General features: G+C 47.3%; 1 protein-coding gene across 3 annotated transcripts in view; it reads right to left on the reverse strand.

Annotated features, from left to right (window-relative positions):
• The window catches only part of FLI1 (Fli-1 proto-oncogene, ETS transcription factor), a 125,463-nt gene extending 111,260 nt beyond the window's left edge, over positions 1–14,203 (reverse strand). Inside the window, exon 1 of one of the 3 annotated variants that reach the window (XM_081281546.1) lies at positions 10,334–14,203. Coding sequence is in view for 1 of the 3 variants with exons in the window: in XM_081281544.1 (XP_081137670.1) it covers positions 8,854–8,871 (18 nt within the window). In the remaining 2 variants the exon portion in view is untranslated. Of the gene's footprint in view, positions 1–8,853; positions 9,231–10,333 lie in introns of those variants that run through there. The other 2 variants (XM_081281545.1, XM_081281544.1) reach the window with 2 other exon arrangements.
• Positions 14,204–19,106: the final 4,903 nt, after the last annotated feature.

The following is a 19,106-nucleotide window of genomic DNA, read 5'->3' on the forward strand; positions in this document are numbered from 1 at the left end:
GAATAATTTTACAATATTAACCTGTTTGTTTTCACATTTTTGCCACACGAGTATTTAAAAATCCTTCACTTTCAGACTCCTTCCCACATAAAATCAATGAACACTCACGTATTCAGAACCAGCGACTCTGCTACTGGAATGTTAGATTCCAGTAGATATGTGAAACCCACACATGTCTAGAAATTCAAGGTTAAAGCTCCCCTGGCAACAGTAATTCTGGCCTCTTGCAAGTGTGCACTGAGATATGACATAAAGGCTTTCATTACCTTGGACACATAGCACTGGTAGGGTAAATGGGCCTGCTCTTGGGAAAGAATTTCAGTATTCAAGTCTGCATTCTCCTTGAGGTGGTTTGAAAAATTTCATACCCTGGGATTTTGTTCATATACTTAATGGCAGATACATTGTTCCCAGGAGATGAGAACTATCTTAAATATTTCAGTGTTTTGTTTCATTTTTTATAGGTATGAGAAATTTTGAAACTGCTATAAAGTTGGGCTGAATTATCTGAAAATGTATCTACACCCTCAATCCTGAACCAGTTTGGAATGATAGTGATAAGTCTCTAAGTTTTGCTTGGATGAAATGTCCATCTTTTTTTTAATTTCCTTTTTTATTCCTTATGTATTTTTCAAAAAAATATTTTTTTAGAAATAAGTTGCAGAGGCTGGCCTCGAACTTGCAATTCTCTTGCCTCAGCCTCCCAAATCACCAGGATTACAGGCATGCACCACCACTCCGGGCAAAGAGTCAGCATTTCTAACTGAGGCAATGGGCTCAACCAACCCATGAGAGAATGCCAGACCTGTCTAAATTTCCATATTGATTTTAGTTTCAGGGAAACAACCTTCCTTTTCATCTCTACTATCTTCTGATTCATTATCAAAAGTAACTAAACTGCAAATTGGTGCGGCCAATTTGGAAAGCAGTTTGGAGATTCCTGGGAAAGCTGGGAATGGAACCACCATTTGACCCTGCTATTGCCCTTCTCGGACTATTCCCTGAAGACCCTAAAAGAGCATGCTACAGGGATACTTCCACATCGATGTTCATAGCAGCACAATTCACAATAGCTAGACTGTGGAAACAACCCAGATGCCCTTCAATAGATGAATGGATTAAAAAAAATGTGGCATCTATACACAACGGAGTACTATGCAGCAATAAAAAATGACAAAATCATAGAATTTGCAGGGAAATGGATGGCACTAGAGCAGATTATGCTTAGTGAAGCTAGCCAATCCCTAAAAAACAAATACCAAATGTCTTCTTTGATATAATGAGAGCAACTATGAACAGAGCAGGGAGGAAGAGTAGGAAGAAAAGATTAACATTAAACAGAGACATGAGATGGGAGGGAAAGGGAGAGAAAAGGGAAATTGCATGGAAATGAAGGGAGACCCTCATTGCTATACAAAATTACATATAAGAGGTTGTGAGGGGAATGGGAAAATAAACAAGGAGAGAAATGAATTACAGTCGATGGGGTAGAGAGAGAAGATGGGAGGGGAGGGGAGGGGGGATAGTAGGGGATAGGAAAGGTAGCATAATACAACAATTACTAATAGGGCATTATGTAAAATTGTGGATGTGTAACTGACGTGATTCTGCAATCTGCATTTGGGGTAAAATTGGGGGTTCATAACCCACTTCAATCTAATGTATGAAATATGATATGTCAAGAGCTTTCTAATGTTGTGAACAACCAATAATAAAAAAAAAACTCAAAAGAAAAAAAAAGAAAAAAGATAAATAAAGAAAATGTTTTCATTGATAAAAAAAAAAGTAACTAAAGTTGTAACCTAGGACCAAGTGCCTGATTGAAAAGAGCTCAAGGGCTGAAGGTGTAGTTCAGCAGTAGAATGCTTGCCTAGATTGTGTGAGCCCTGAGTTAGATCCCTAAGAGCCAAAACAACAAACAACAACAACAAAACCCCAGCTGAATAAGATCCCCAGATCCCTGGGAAAGAAGACACATTTGAAGGGGCAAAAATGATAACCACAGTTTTATTAGAGCTGGTGAAATAGGATTTCTCCTCCCTCCCTGCATGTCATATTTAATAAACAGGTGTCTCTAAAGAGCACTGATGGCATTTCTGGTTGTCTGAACCTATCACTGGTTTTCTAATCCTGATGGCTTAGTCACTTCTCATACGGATTCCATAAGTAACAGATCCATTCCCATCTCTATTTCCTAAGAGGGAGTTCAAGAGTAGGAAAGATTCAGGTACTAAGGAATTTGTACAGCTATGTAAATCATGCCTCTATTCAAAATGTTTTCATTCATTCTTTTTATATATTTTATAAGACCCAAATCATTAGTTATGGTTTTTAAGGTCCTCTATAATCTAGTTTTATCCAGTCTTTCCAATCTCACTCTCTTCTTGAATCCCACCCTAAGTATTCCACTCTTCTTAGAAAGCCCTTGACCATATCTTTCTGTGTAAGTCCTATGTATACTTCAAAGCCCCAGGTCCAGACCCATCTAAGCCAAGAGGAGTGTGGCTGGTGTGTGGAGAAAAGGCAGGTATTCTGCAATCAGAAGCATGGGGCTTGAAACCCAGCTCTTTCATCTCTTAGCAATAATCTTGGGCAAGTTGCCTCACACTCTCTGAACTTTCATTTCTTCCATATAAAAGGGAGATGTGGTTATATGATCTCCCTCAGGGCTGTTGCAGGGATGAGATGCATGAGTGCCCATGAAATGCTCTGCACACAGTAAGAAACTACTTGAAGAACTGCTATCATTAGGTCTTTCCCTGTCTCTTCAGCTGTAATTGCTTTTTTCTTCCTCAGGATTATCATAGCACCACTGCACCCTGTGGGCACACATGCACAGTTTACCCACTGGCTAGGTCTCCCAGGCAGCAGCCTATTGGCTGCTAGTATCCTCCCCTCATAGAATGTAGTCACCTAGTTTAGTTTCTGAATAACAATCATGCAATTACATTAATATGGTTTGTCAGTTTATGTTGCCCATGAAGCTGGGGTTACAGATACCTCTAAGACCAGCTCATTTTGCACCGAAAAGGGTTATTTCATAGATAGACTCATTCCACCAAACTTCACAGATATTGGCCCTATAGGTGACAGTATGGGAATAAGTGAATGCCTCTGGCAAAATACCTCAACAGGACACTGGTAAGTTCATCAGGTCAGTAGCAGAATTATAATATGCAAAAGAGTGATATCACTTGGTAATCCATCCTTTTGATGAATCAATACATAAATGGGATAAACACTGTAGATATGAAATCATTAAAGCAACAGAAAATGAAACAGGGTGTAGTCTTCTGCAGAGGAAGAGACACCTGCACAGCTTTGAGATTAGGGCTAGTTCAAGGTTTTATGAGGGGTGTGTGTGTGTGTGTGTGTGTGTGTGTGTGCGCGCGCATGCGCATAATGGCCAATGTACTTTAGTCTACTCAGTTTGTTACAAAACAATAAGAAAAAAGATAGATTTAGAAAGATTGTTTTAAGTGCAGTCTTCCAAAAGAATTGAAATAAGAATAAGAATTATTATCAAATTTGTGTAAATATTTACTTTTCCAAATAGATGTTGTCCTATGGCAATTCATGTTATCCAAAACAAACATTGTTCTGTACCTGTATTATTCAACTAAGGAAATAGTACGTTTTCCATTCTAATCTAAAAACCTATACATCAGGTTTCAGATTTAGTGAGTTTTTAATCTGGGGATATGTTATGAAATGTGAGGTAGAATATATACCCCATCCACTAGAAATCCCATCTGGTAGCTCAATAATATTAACATTTTTCAAACTTGTGGGGAGGGCATTAGATTATTCTGTTTCTAAAAAGAAAAAAGGCTTAAATCAGCCACCTTTTAAAACCATAATTTTTTTAAAAAATGGTTTAAATTAGCCTCCTTTTAAAACAAATAATAAGAAACTATTAATCCCAAACAAAGGGAGACATTGAAATCCTATATTTTTAGGGCTGGGGATGTGGCTCAAGCTGTAGTGCACTCGCCTGCCATGTGCACGGCCCGGGTTCGATCCTCAGCACCACATAGAAACAAAGATGTTGTGTCCGCCGAAAATTAAAAAATAAATTAAAAAAAAAAAGAAATCCTATATTTTATCTAATGTGATTGTTATCCAAGGTCTTTTTACTACACAGTCTTGAAAATGGATCCATAAGATACATCCTAATACAATTAAATATATTTTATTTAAAATTCAAATATTCAATTATTAAGAGTTTTTTTTAAAAAAAGATTTAGTCTACCTGTCCACATTGGGTATTGATTATTTAAATAAAATACTATATTTTTGGTTGTTCCCTGGTAATGAAGACTTTGTTTGCTTTGCCCAAAATAATAATAAAAAAAAGAATTTATTTTGGAAAACAGTTCTATAAATCTTATCTGAAACTTTGGAATTTTTTTTTTAAGTATAGAGATAATTTGAGATTATACTAATGCATTTTTCATTAACAGAAGCATCTTTAGTTCAAATGCCAGATTATTCATGATTTCTCTTTTAAAGTCTTCTCTTTCTCTCTTTTTCACACATATCCTGCCTCCAGAATTATAAAATTCACAATAATATAACAAAAGCAAATGATATCATCATGGTATTGTGGAAAGGACACTTCCCGATGGGTCAGGAGGCCTGAAATCTCACCCTTTCTCTGTAACAGGTTAACTCTCTAATTCTGGACATTTCATTTAACACTCCAGGCCTCAGCTTTCCCACCCATAAAATGAGACTGTCTGGCCTAATATGCCCTAAAGTTCTAAAGTCACAAGCCTGTGAACTTGATTTAGAATAGTAATGAGGTTAGAAGGAAGCTTTTTAGTGGAAGTTATTCACACAAAAAAGCAGAATTCACCATTTGGTAATTATCTTTGGGGATGGGTCATAGGAATAGAGAAACTGGCCAAATCTTGCCTGGAGTGCTCTCCAATCTAGATGACATGAAGGTTAAAAGGTGGGGGTGAGGTGGAAGGCAGCACCCCCTCCTTGAGGACTGGAACAAGTCTGTGCCTATGTATTCCTCACTTGTCTGCTTCTTCCCCAGAACTTCTCCTTAAATTTCCCTCCCAAGCATATCTGAGGCAGACTCTTCTCTGGTTTGCACAGCCCATTGGTGACCTGGCCTTTCTGGCCCAGTTTACTTTCCCATCATTTACTGATTGTGTGGTGCTATGACTTTCTGAGATAAAAGATGAGAAAAGATAATACCTCTGCTCAGCTGGGACTTTGTTAGAGGCAATCTCTTTGAACATCCTAGCTGGTACCATTCCATCGTTTTCTATGCCCCTAACCTGCTTTATGGCTCTCCAGAAAATATATAACATCCAGACATCAATCTATTTCTGTGTGTATCCATCACCTCCACTCAGGTGTAAATTCCCAGACAGTTTTGATCCACAATACATAAAACAGAGCCTTGGAACCTAAGAGTCACATCAAAAGTATCTATTGAATTAATGAAACATTTTTATGGTTAATCCAGATCTGTGATCTAATATTCTGACCAATAGATCCACCCAAACCATAATCCAAAGGAGAAGCTGAACTAATGTGTATCCAGCTAAGGTAGCAGATTTTATTTCATCCTTACTGTGACTTGTGTGAGGAGGCACTTTGGCCCCATTTTATGGATAAGAAAACTGAGACCCAAAGAGCTAAGTTCCTTGTTATAAGGCACCTAGAAACTAAGCAGTAGAACTGAGAAGGAACTCAGGTTTTTAAACTCCAAGTCTACTCTTCCTTTCCTGCTTCGCAATTTCATTCACCATGTCTACCTCTTTTCTGATTATATCCACATCTTTGATGGTACCATATGCATTTAAGTTTCCATGGATGAAATTAATTGGATTCAACTGAAGCCTGCCTAGAACTAAGAGGCAGTTTTTAAAACCAGGTCATTTCTTCAAGCAGCAAGCAGTACCACGTGCTTTTCAACACTGATCATATCACTGTGGGGAACAGGGGTGGGGTAGGGTGTTGTTTAGTATGACAGGTACTAAACAACAAGGCTGTGGCAAAAGAGGAGTAACAAAATTTAGTGTTCCCAATATGATACTCAAAGCCTTCCCAGGAGATATTCTTGAAAGACAAGTGAACATAATACAAAAGGATTTGCAACAAGTGCAGTGTGATTGGGAATTTATAATCCCATGGAGTTGTGCAAATTATGCACAAAATAAGGGTTTTTGTGTGTGTGTGTGTGTGTGTGTGTGTGTGTGTGTGAAGAAATCCAGACTGTCCTGGCATCCTGGATCAAATATTTCCAGAGTGCTGAGACCCACAGGCGTTTTTAAATATACACATGCCTTATGTTTGAGGAAGAAATATGCAGGTGCATAAAGTCACATCCCAGAATCACTCAAAGCTGATTTTTTCAAGCCACTCAAACTGCAAACCCACATGCTGGGTTAGTGTCTACAAATTAGATCTGCTCTGTAGTAGTGTCTTTAGACCTGCTAGTTTATCACAGGACTTAGTGCACATACAGATAAATATGTTAGTATATGAGCAAAATATTCTAGGCATAGAAAAACTTGGAAAGATCCTATTGCAGAGGTACTGCAGCCCCACTGTTTTGTTTTTACAAAGATTATGAAGCTCAAAGAGGTTTAACAGATTGTGCATTCTCACAATAAGAGCAGAATTGGTTGGCTTCTTTCCCAGTTCACTCTTCTCCAAGCACAGTACTAAACCATCATGGGAGTGGGATCCTTGGAACCCCAAGATTCAAAGGTCACATGTGAACAGGAACCTGTGAACAGGAACCAAAATATCAAACTATACACTAAGGACTCAATCCTTCCAAACCTTGGGGACTGAAGACAGCTGGATAAGCCACTGCTCTATGGGTTACTCTGTAGCCAGGTAACCTGGCTGAGAGATAAGGGTGGTTGGTCATGGAAAGGGTTTGGAGTGGCTCAGGGTCTCCCACCATGTACCCTAAAAGAGACCTTCCCTCCCATCTTTGGCATGAAATGCCAGGTTCCTTGTCTAGGGCTGTTCTCACTAACTGCCATGCCAATCCCTAAGTGTGTATCTTAAGAGGTTAGCACATCCTGGGTACACAGACCACAGCTTCCTCCCCTTGCTCAGGGCCTTTGCTTAGAGTTCTGAGCACTGTGAAGATATTTCTTCACTTCTCCTTAGGGTGTCCACATCAAGACCCTGGAGCCATCTTACCACTCTTCTCTATCAGAGGGGCATTGCTGAGGTAAGTGGTTAAGTGTTTCAATTTAGGGGGGTTGTCTAGAATGAAACATCTCATTACAGAATTCAGGGATCCGGATACTTGCATGCGTGCACCAAAAGGAAACAGAGAAATAGGTGTACAATTGACCCAGTGAACCTACTCCCAGGTCTTTACTGTAACCTCTCTCACCCACTCACTTTTAGTTTGAGGAACCCAGAGACTCTTAAAGGCTCCTTTTAACCCATTACAATCAGTTTTCTCATCTACAGATTTTCAAGTTCCTTCAGTTGGTTGGTGTCTTTTACCTAAGTCAGCATTTTCAAACTTTCAGAAAAAAAAAAAAACCTAGAAAATTAAACCGCGACGACCCCACCCAGATGATAAAAATCTCTTGAATTCTCTAAGCCCAACATCTTAGCCTCCTCTCACTCAGCCCTGAGCAGAGTTGTTTCCTTTGGGTCCTGGGGAATGGCGGGCTCTGCCACTCCTCACCTCACCAGCCTAATAGTTTTTCCAGACAAACGCCTGCTTGGTATTACATGGCAGCCTGGAAGCTAACTTCTGGTCCCATTCATTCCCCTAGGTTCTCTGAGGCCAGTCACGTTAGGGGGTGTCCCTCCTCTCCGCTCCTGGTCCACTTCCCCCTTTCAGAGGGAGCAAGCAGTGAACTCTCCTTAAGTCTGACAAGGCACCCAGACCCTCACTAGTTTCTCAGGCTGCACTTTGCAACCTAGACCCAGGCGTGGCGGCGCTGATGAGGTTGGGATTGACAAGGCAGGCGCCAGGACCGCGGGCTCTGAACCCGCCACCACTGCCGGGGGATGTCTCTGAAGGGCGAGGGACTCTCGCTGAGAAGACAGCTCCCGGAACCCGTCCCCTGAAGCTGACGCATGCCGGGGCGCGAAGGATTAAGGCACAGGGTACAGAGGAGCTGAGCGGACCGAGGTTGGAGATGGAGATTCCTTGCACGAGAAGCGGCGAGGCCGGACCGTTAGTCCCGGAGAGCCGGCTAGCCGAGTGCTGAGAACTGGGCAACAAGTAGCGAGAGGGAAAGGAAACCAATCTCCGCTGACATGTAAACAGGGGTTTCCATCAGGAAGAGCCCGCTCAGGCAGACCCTCGGACACACTCCCTTGCACCCACATCCGCCTGCTACTAATCCACTTAGTCGCTCCGGGGCCCATCAGGCAGGGACCCGAGTGAGACGGCTGTTGCCACTGCCCCTGCCCCCGCCGCTTTCGGCCTCTGGCGAGAGGAAGCTGGCCGCCAGAGCCCTGCGCGGCAGCCAGGGCGCCCTAGTTGCCGGGTGGAAATGGTAGACCCGAAGGTCTCCCGCCCCAGACTCTGATCCGCGCCCGGGGTCTCCAGCTTTTAAGCCGCCGCCCGCTCCTGCAGACCCACTGGCAGAGTGGCAGGAAGGGGCCGGACTCCCCTTTAGCAGAGGGGATGTGGGGAGATCGCCCTCCGTGGGGAGCCTGGCCGGCCTCCCCGAAAGTGGGACTGACAATCCGAGCAGTGGAGGAGACCGCGCGAAACGGGGGCGCGGAAGGAAGGGAGAGAGGCCACGTCTTCCGGGACCCCGGAGCCCTGCGCCCAGCCTGCCTGCCGCCCCACCGCGCTGCTGGGCCCCGCCGCCCGGCACCCAATGCCCCGCCGCTTACCTTAATAGTTCCGTCCATTTGGCCAAGTCTGCAGCCGAGCCCCCCAATATTCCACACATTGACCCGGTTACAGCCTGACCTCGCAGCCCCTTCAGATTAGCCCGGCGCGGCCTCCCTGGCGCCCTGGGCCCTCCCTGAGTGCCCCCTGTGAGCGCCCTGCCCTCGCTCCCTGTGCACGTTTGTTGTTGTAGCGGAGCGAAAAAGAGACAGTTAACCGGATGAAACTTTTTTTCAGCTAATTTTGGGAAGTGACTTCACTTTGCGAACGGGGAGGAAGTCCTATCTCTCTCTCTCTCTCTCTCTCTCTCTCTCTCTCTCTCTCTCTCTCTCGCCTCGCGCTCTCCTCTCTCTTCTCTCCCCTCTGCTCTCCCTTGTCTTCCCTCCCCCACACCCCCTCTTCCTCTCTTCGCCTAGTCCTGCTTTTCGCATCACACACTATATAAATATACGCGGAGATGCCCAGATACATTCATGCACTACGCACACAGGATACTTGCTCCTGGGAGATAAGAGCTAGCTGGGAACAATGACGGGGTCCACGCCCAACGTCCGCGCCCTGATTCCCCGCAGTCTGCAACCAGCCCCCAACACCTTCCCCCCAAATCCAAAACCATACGCCTTTGGCTTCTTTCCTTTTCCTGGGGCCGTTGGCCGAAGGTGGCCCTCCTGACTCATTCACTTTCCGTTTCTTCCCACAGATAGGTTCATTAATGCTTTTTCCAGCCGGAGTCAAACTTTTTGGGAATGGGAGGACCGCGGGAGAGTTTACTAGGGCAGGCAGAACCTGGCGCTTACTCCTGAGAAGATTCGGACGCAGACGAGGCAAACCAACCATTGGAAAGTGCATCCAATGAGAATTTTCCCATTCGGGCCCTCTGATGCTGACAAGAGGCGGACTCCCGCAGAAGCTCACCCACGTATCCACGCGGATTCGGGGCGATTTCAGGCTGACCTGAGCCGTCAGGGGCGCAACTCGATTCCGGGTGCATTTTTAGGAAAGGGGCGCCCTCCTGGCGGCGCGCCTCGACTCTCGGCTCCCAGCGTCCGCGAAGGACGCGGCACCCTAGGTCAATCTACCCCGTCTTCTTGGGTTAATCCCTTCGCGCTTAACGGGACCCGACGGCCCAAGCCTCGGCAACCAAGCCAGAGTCCTTCTTGCAATTCTACCATGGCCCCCAAGAAACTGACACTACGGCGGATGTTCCCTCCACGCTGGTCAGCAGGTCCTCGGAGCGCAGCACGCCACAGCGCCACACAGACCCAGACTTCTCCCGGAGTGAGACAAGGGGGCCAGCGCTCCAGGCTGTCATCCCCATCCAGCCGGGAGACCAGCCTCTCCTCGACCCACTTGTCCGGCCAGGCTCACCCAGAGACCTCCCAGTTACCCTGCTGGGCCGCCGCGCGCTCTAGTTAGGGCAGCCTTCAGTGGTCCGGGCGTTCTCGGCCTGACTCCCTCTCCCCAATCTCCAAAACAGGTTACCTTGTCCACGCTCTGCAGACCACGCTTGTGACTGTCTCACTTTTATTTAAGAGTCCGCCCGGGGAAAGAGGAAAAAAAAAATCCAGAGAAGATCCGAGTGAAACGGAAAGAAAAATATTCAAAAGTGTGTCCACAGCGGAGAAAAAGGTGACATTAATTCTTTATTTCTTCAGGAGCAATTGAGCCTGAGAGCTCGCTCGCCCTCCTCCCTCCCTCCCTCCTTCCTCCCCCTCTCGAAATTAGTCTCATCAATTCAGCTCCAATTTTGGGTTCGAATACAGACACGGGTCTGAACGTGACCAGACCTGGAGTGGCGGGTGCAGCCTGCCAGCAATTGAGACTCCGTGTGCGTGGGGGGGTGGAGTGGGGTGGTTGGTGGGAAGGGGGCCGGGCCGACTCCCCCCACCAGTCTGCTTCTCAATCCAGGGGTCTGCTCCGGGGCTCCCCTGGGACCGCCACATCTGGTTACCGCTAGCGGGGTCAGTCCCCCCCCCCCCTTTGCCTGGGGCCACCCGTTCTGGAGTTCAATTAAAAGAAATCAGGCTTAACCCTTTCCTTCCCGCGGCCCGGCTGCCCGCCCTCTTGCTCTTCCCTTCAGCGTTTCCACATGCTTTCCAGAGAGGAAAGAGGTTAAAGGGAAAGGAAGAATGAATTACATCCTTTCAAACCCCAAATTGTTTCCTTTTCTGCCCAGACTTCACCGACCTTCAAACGACAACAGAGCTTTCAGGAGGGTGCGGGGAGACCGCTTCCCACCGGGTCCTCACCAGAAACCCGTGCACTCCAGCCACATTGCTCCTTTTTTAGCTAGAAAGGACTTCAACTTCACCACCAAGAGGCCCCTTTCCTGATGCTGGGCAATCACAGAGGCCCTTAATGGCCACCCCACACGTGGCGGCTAGCAGCAACCCCCCATGCCCCCCCCACTCCTCCTAAAGGCACTCTGTGGCAAACACAATCACTAGGTTTTTCTTTCCAACTCTGGTTGGTTTGGCAATTAACAGTCCTGTTCACTATAGTGATCAGTTATCACCTCAACAGTACACCCCACAATCCCATTTAGTACCAGTTGCCTTTCCTGTTGGAAGTGCTCAATATGAAAGTAGGTTAAAATGAAGATTGGCCTTCTGTCTGAGCTGCGGAACACAACAGCATTTTCTGCTTCTGCCTATAAAACCAAAGTTATAGCAATTTCACAATTTTGGAAGTCAGGGAAAGGGAGCCTGGCAGAGGCATCAACCTATGCATAGACATAGGCATCATTGCCCCTTTGTGATTCTCAAATTGGCACCAATGCAGCTGCCTTTTGCTGTTTACTAGTCCCTGCATAAGGAGCTACTGCCCATTCACAAGGTCTTTTCTGAGAAAGAAGACCCCAGCCAATTCTGAGCAGATTTCTAAGGGAATATCAGATTCCTTCCCTCCTATGTTGAGGTGCTGGTGGATAAGTTTGTCCCACTTATGTAAGTCTGGGCTCCATGCTCCACTCCAATGCTGCTGCTGCTTTTTTAAATCCTGAAGGGGGGAAAGCCCTAACCAAACACAACAGTAAACAAGTCTGCCCTGTTTAATGTGGTTACCACCAGACATCTGGAAAGATGGTTTGATCCTGGCAGCTCACATTGTTTTCACGAGCAGCCAAAGAGCATATTTTGAATGTTTGCATTGAAACAAATTGATAGAGAGCCTGCGGTGAGGCTACAAATGAAAACTATCTTGTGTGTTGGGAGTGGGGTGGGGCTTTCTGCTACTCTGGCCTTTCCCTCCCCTTCTCTTTCCTCATCCTCTTCCCTCTCCCCATCACTCTCCTCCTCCCTCTCTCCCTTGTCTACAAGCCTAGTTTAGGAATGGTCGCCCCTGCCCACAAACTTGTGCACACCCTCTTTCCTGGCTCACCAGGGACTATTTGGCCTCACTCTTTCCCAGACTGGGCAGGGCTGGTGACCAAGATCTGGTATGGGTACCATCAGTGCCCATTCCACCAACCCATTCCTGGCTTTCAAGTCAGGGAAAGCTCACAGCCAAAGAAGCCAGGCCAAGCATTTTTTTTTAAAGCTACCAACCGGAGGACCCCCCCCCCAAAAAAAAAAAAAAAAAACAAAACAAAACAAAAAACAAGCCCACCACATCTTTCTAAGAACTATAGAAAGGGTGCATATGTAGGCGAATATTAGGAAATAGTTGGGTTTGGATCATTTTCATTGAAACGTCGGTGAGACCACTTGCCTCTCACCATTCGCACTTGACAATATTTTCAAAGATGCGGAAGTCCTGCTTCCCCCGGGAGGGGAACGGCTGGGCGAAACGTGTCTTGGCTCGCTCAATGTCAGCCCTTTTGACCGGGTCAAGACTTTCCAGACGCAGGCTTCCCGGGCTCCTTAGGTTCCAGCCTGGGTTGGGGGAGGGAGGACGTGACAACCTTAGCTGGTCCCTGGGGTGCCTCCCGACTCGGGGACAGCTCAGTCACTTGAAACGCCGAAAGATTCCAAGCCTGGCAGAGCGTCTCGGGCGGATCCTTCCTTCTTCGTCCTCTGTCTTCCCCAACCCGGCTGGTCGGGAGCAGCCGCAGCGGGTATCCAAGCTGGCAAAGCGGGAGGCAGAGGGAGGGAGAAGCTGGCGAGCGGGGGGAGGGGCGGCGGGCGAGCGCCAAAACTCCAGACTGCACAACTGCAGCTTCAAGTGTCTGGCCTCTCGCTCGAGGCCATAATTAATTTGAGATTTATTTTTATTGGAGAACTCGAGTCTCGTCTGACCTTAGCCAAACAAGGCAGCTCGAGCCGCCCCTGGATGCGCTTGAATGCCGGGGAATATTTCTGCAGGAAGGCTCTGCAGGCGCGCGCCTGCTTTGAATTTGTTTCTCAGACTTCATCTACTCACAGATTGAAGGAAGATTTAAAGCCTCAGCTCGCCCTGCCTGCTCCCCACGCTCGTTCTTGCCTTAGCGCCGAGCGGGTTCAAAATGCTACGTGGGAGGCCGCAGCGGCTGAAGGGCCCGGGGCGGGCAGGCCCAGGAGGGGGAGGGAGGGTCTCTGCGCCCCGGACCCCAGACGCTCCGGGGCTGGGCCCCCAGACCACGCGGCGTCGACCAAGAAACCTCAGGGGAGTCCGAGATTGACCAGAAAGCGCAGGCTGACAAGAGGCGGAGACCAGCCAGGTGTCAAGACCCTCACCCAGTGGTGTCGCCCCGATGAGGACATGGGCGTGCGTATGTTGGGTTGGGGGGGAGGTGGTTCAGCCTCTCCAATCCCCATCAGTCCCCTCCTCCCAGTTAGACGTCCCAAACACTATTCATTCCAAGACCAGTTTCCTTGAAATGCAGCTTCGGATCTGCTGGCCTTGGGGCTGTGAAATTATGAGGGCTAACAGCCCCCCTTCAACTAGGGGGCGGGCAGAGGAGGACATCTTCCCCAAATGCTACTCTGGCCGAATCGGCAGGCTGATAGGTGGGGGAGGGAGAGCAGGGAGTCTAGCAGATGAGCAAAGAAGGAAAGGGTAGGACCCTGCCAGTCTGGCAAGGGATAAGAGAGGAGCTCTTAGAGATGTGATCCACAGACTTGAAGAAAGGAGTGCTTTGCTTACTGCCGCTGTGGCAGGCGCTGGTCAGGGTTATCCCACTAAGTATCCTGGTCCCTCTTCCTGTCACACAGAGGAGTGCCGTGAAAGAACCTTCTGGTTGGATGATGGGGCTACCTGAATTTGAACTCTACCTCAGTACTTAACAGCTCTGTGGCCTTGAACATGTTTCTTCTCTGGGCCTCAGTGTCCTTATCTATACAAGGGGTTTGTCATTGAACCAATCTTAAAGGGCTTTCTCTACAGATGAAATAAGTGATTCTACAATCTGTATACAGGGTAAAAATGGGAGTTCATAACCCACTTGAATCAAAGTGTTAAATATGAAATGTCAAGAACTATGTAATGTTTTGAACAACCAACAATAAAAATTTAAAAAAGTAAACAAAAAAAGAAATAAGTTATCTAGAACTTGCTTGGCAGCACAACTTTACCCTTATTTATCTCTATGGTTTTGCCCCTTACAAGCTCTGTCACATTAACCTCTCAGTACCTTCTCATCTGCAAAATAGGAGACCAACTGTTAGGCTCATTATAAGTGAGTTGGTACAAATACAATATTTAGAATATGGCCTGGCAGGGATGAGGGTATCTGAGAAATAGGGATCCATAGTATCACTGCTGAGTCAAGGTCTTCAGTTCCTCTCCTTCATGTTCCCTGGGTCCTTCCAGTTCTATACCTGTCTTAAGCTCTTCCCCTGTATGTACTCTTTGAGTGCTCTGAGGGCCCCCGAGGGACTCAGGTCACCATCTAGATCGATGCCCTGTGGAGTGGGCACCCTTGACCCTCAGGGCTCAGCTTGGCTCTGGACTCCTGGGGCCCAGGAGCCTAGGCCCGCTGTGTTTGTCAACAACCTCAGAGCCGGGTGCTGGACTGGGAATGGCAGGGGCTTGGCAGCCTGAGTCTGTTTGTACCCCTCTGGCAAATGGTTGGTGGAAGGAACCAGGGAACAGACCCAAGATTGTCCCTGCCACGCAGACCTTTCAGCGTCATCAATGCACCCCTTTGTGCAACAATACAAACTTTGTGGCTGCTGAAAAATCCATTTTCCCTCTTGAAAGGAGCTCCTGCGGCGAGCTGCTCTTCTGGCGGCCCACAGCTCCCAGACTGCGGGCCCCCACCCACCAAGGCTGGTCTGCTCAATTCTCCCGAACCAGTTTGCTTTCTCCCTGACCCTTAGCCTGGGTCTGGCTCCTCGACTTCCGGTTGCCCCTTTGGCGTTCCTCATCCCTAAGATTCTGGGTCCTGGGGTGTGTGTGGAAGGGAGGTTGCACCTCCGTAACCAGGAGCCATTTACAGTCCTAGAGAAAAGCTTGAAGCTAAAGCTCCTTGGGCTGTGTTCTAGATGGGAGTGGTCTGCAGCGTCCTGAATCTCTTAGGAAAACCCAATTCAGTGAACTTTGTGTGTTTTAGTCCAATTTCAAGATTGTGCTCAAGCACCTACTAGGAGCCATTCGTCCACCCCTCCATTCGCTAATCATTGATGGAAGGAGATCTCTCTCTCTCTCTCTCTCTCTCTCTCTCTCTCTCTCTCTCTCTCTCTCTCTCTCTCTCTCTCATCGTTTATTAAACATTCTTTCCCGGCCAAGCCTCCACGATCCGGCTTTCCGTGCCAGATCTCAGGTGGGGAGCGCAAAGATGCTCGCTTATTTCTACCTGACCTGTTTCCCTGTAGAGAGATCTAAGGAGGGTCGACACATAATTGGCGCCCCCTGGACAAGACCTTAAGAGTCCGCACATTTATCAGGTGCAAGCGAACAAGCCCAGACACAGCCGTAGCTTTAGCGGACTCTGGAGGGAGCTCAACCGAGTGGCACCGGTGGTGGTGGGGCACTAGGGGGCGAGGCTTCAAGATGGAGGGCGGGGCAAGGAGCTGAAGGAGATCTGCATCCGTTTGCAGCACCTGAGTGAGTCTCTTCCTCTCTCTAAAGCAAGCTCAGGTACTCGGGGCTCTGGGGGTCCTACTCGGAAGGTGTAAGGTCCTGACCAGGCGGGGTGAGGACCTTGCAGCCCTAAAGACCTTGCCACCATCCCTACTCTGGGCAGGGCCGCCCGGTGCGCACTCTCCTCCCAGCTCAGTCAGGGGGTTTTCATTAAACGTGTAACCCAGATGTCCCAGCTTTGGTTTGTTTACATTCTTGGGAACTGTTGTGGAAAGTTAGAAAAAAAATCCTTCGATGTGCTGTCAAATATAGCAATCAGCGCTTTCAGGGTGGGAGCGGGCAGAGGAAAGTGGGCTTCCGGGCTGAGCTGTTGTCCAAACCATAGGAGAAATGCTTTGCACCCGCCCACTTGCACACCTCACACGCACTAACACATATACTCCCACATCTGCATACTTGCTCTCCCATGCAAACATGTACACATCCTTAATGCAGGGAGCCTGCAGTGGCCAGAGAACACCAGCTTTTGGGACCTGACATAAGCTGGCGACCAGTTCTTCCAGCTCAGTCTTCACTAGGCTCCCCTGCTTCCCAGTCTCCCAAACAGGAATTGCCAAGTCTTATCCTTAAACCCTGAGTCCCAAGGGTTTTCCTCCTTCCCCCTTTCCTGGAGAAAGGCTGAATGGACTATAGGCCTACGGTGAGGGGTGGAAGAGAATTGGGGGGCTCATTACCTGCTTAAAGATGCTGTCATGTCTTACCTTGACGTAAGACGATGTGTCAGGGACTGTCTGAAACATCCTACGTTCGTGAGAAAGGGTCCAGAAGGCTCGAGAACCAACCTGGGTGGGAGAAAATTAAGTCAGAGAGTGGAGCAAGTGATCAAGCTAATGCAAGCAGAAAACTTTGGGAGTTGGAAGGCTCAGGTTCACCTGATCCAGCCAGGGAGGGTCCCAGGGAATTCCCTGCGCTTCTGCAGAAAGGCTTCTGAATAGAGGATGGTGAGAACTGAGAGTGAGCTCACATCTCTGGATCTCTTTCTTATAGTTCCCTATTGCAATCAGAGAAACCAGCCTTTTCCAGGGCTTGTGTGTTTTTGCACCTGGGTCCATTGAGATTTGTCCTGACTGGAGAGAAAGTAGCCAGGGGGGTGGTAAGTTTCACCTTCCATGCAGCCTGAGGCCCTGGGGAGCAGATAATTTCAGAGCTGCCAATGCTTGTGCCCTCCCAGGGTACAGGCTAACTGCCACATTCTTCCCTTTCGGTGGATAGATCGGTTATGAAGGAAGACTGGCTCAAGGTTCAGAGGTCTGTGGAGGCCCTTTCCCAGGAAAGAGCCCTCCTTCTTCTGAAATAAAACAGGTTTGTGGGTAGAGACAATGACAAGGAATATCCGGCCCCCATTTTTAGTGGCAAAGGAGGTGTCTTAGTCTGAATATTTGGACTGGAGGGAGAAAAAAATACCCTTGGGTGCCAGGTGCCTCAGCATGAGTGGATCTGTCCCTGCCTTAACCCAGTCTGATGGCTCACTCTCATTTCTTCCTTCTTTTTAGCCATCTTTAATGTGGCAGTGCACAGCTTCTCTGGCAGCCAATGTGTTTCTGATAAAGCAGTTTTCTCCCTGCTAACAAATTCCAGCCTTTTTTTTTTTTTTTTTGGCTCCTGAAGCCACAACAGACACGCATGAGTTCAGGAACAAAGTCCATTTCTCCAGTTCATAGATTCCCTTCACTGCTTCCACACTCCTTGGCCCTTTCTCAGAGTCTCCCCATTTTCTTTGCAAGACCCAGTGGGATATGAAAGGGGGAAAAAAGATGACAAAATGAGAAAAGAGAAATAAAAAAGCAACTCCAGAAAACTCCTTATTTCCCAACTGCAGCCAGTGCAAGCAGCCATGGCAGAGAGGTGCCCAGACCCTGCATCACCCATTGCCCAGGGAGGATCAGACACAAAGGAAACACTCACCTTAGACACCCTTTCCTGCTAAGCCAGCAGGAGCTGAACTCTCGCAACTCCAGGGTGTTCCAGTTGTCTGTGCTTATTGTCTCTGCTCAGAGTTCCCCAAACCGTGGCAGTACAGAATTAAACCTTGCTGACCGCTGGCAGTCAAAATTCGCCTTTCTTTCCAGCACATGCAGATAGGCGACCTCAGCTCTGGCACTTCGTGCTGGGCTGCCGGAACCGCTGGAGTAAGTGTATGCACCACGGCTTTCCTCTTCGTTGCCTCCCACTGGCTCTCTAGGTCCCACTCCCTCTTCCTCTCTCTTTTCCCCTCTTGTAATTTGATTTCCGTTTTCTTATCAATATTCCAACTACTGTCTGATGAATTGTTCTAATAGGGCAGCCATCCATCTGCTCCCAGCTGCTTTTCTAGAAACATCCCTAAGTGACTAGGAAACTTCAAGGAATGCTAGAAACCATACGCATATCCCACATATAAAGAAATACAGTTATGTGAAGCCAGACACATGAGACCCAGGCTTTCTTCAAATTGATTATTTATTCTCTGAAAATTTCAAATTATTGATATGCAAATGATCATTCCTCAGACTTTAACGATATTAGTGAGGTCCATATTCACTTTTCATGCACCTACCTAAAGGTTGCTCTTTTCACTTATTTGACCTCTCCCAAGAATATACCTTCTTCTGAACTATAGTTTTCAAGGCATTATCTATACGAACAAAGTGGATTGCAAATGTCATAGAGACACCTCTATAATGGAGTTTTGATTTTTTTTTTAAAAAAGTATCTTAAAGCACTTTTCCTAAGGAGTTGTTTTGGGGTCCTCACATTTGTCTTTTCTTGAGATTTAAAATGTTGCTCATTTCTTCACTTTCCCTTTAGACCCAGTTTTGAGCGGGACTTACGCTTTTGGTGTTCAAGGCTCACAGGCTTCCTCTTGGCTGCCCAACCCCTGGATCATCCACACAACAGATCCACAATTGCCCTTGAGTTACTTTTGTGTTTTCCAGTGGGTAGTTTTCACACCCTTGCACTCTCCCCTCTGGGTCTCTTGTGACAAGAAATTGCTCACCAGATTTCTGCCTGAAACACCCTTCAGGGACTGAAGTAGTAGGTCTTAGAAGGTTTAGGTTAACTCCATTTAACTGAAGGGGAAGAGGCAGAGGTGACAGAGCAGAGCTGAGTGTTTCAGCTTTTAAAAATTAAACCCAACAACTTTATGCACCCCCATACTTTCTCCTCCCCTTTCCTCATTGGCTAACCATATCCCTGACTGCTTTTGTTCTGGAGCCTTCAAGAAAAATTGGTTTTCTACCTACTCCGGTCCCCCACTTTCCCTAACTGGCTCTGG

This window comes from Spermophilus citellus, assembly GCF_964194105.1.
Source record: "Spermophilus citellus genome assembly, chromosome: 2".
Classification (NCBI taxonomy): domain Eukaryota; kingdom Metazoa; phylum Chordata; class Mammalia; order Rodentia; family Sciuridae; genus Spermophilus; species Spermophilus citellus.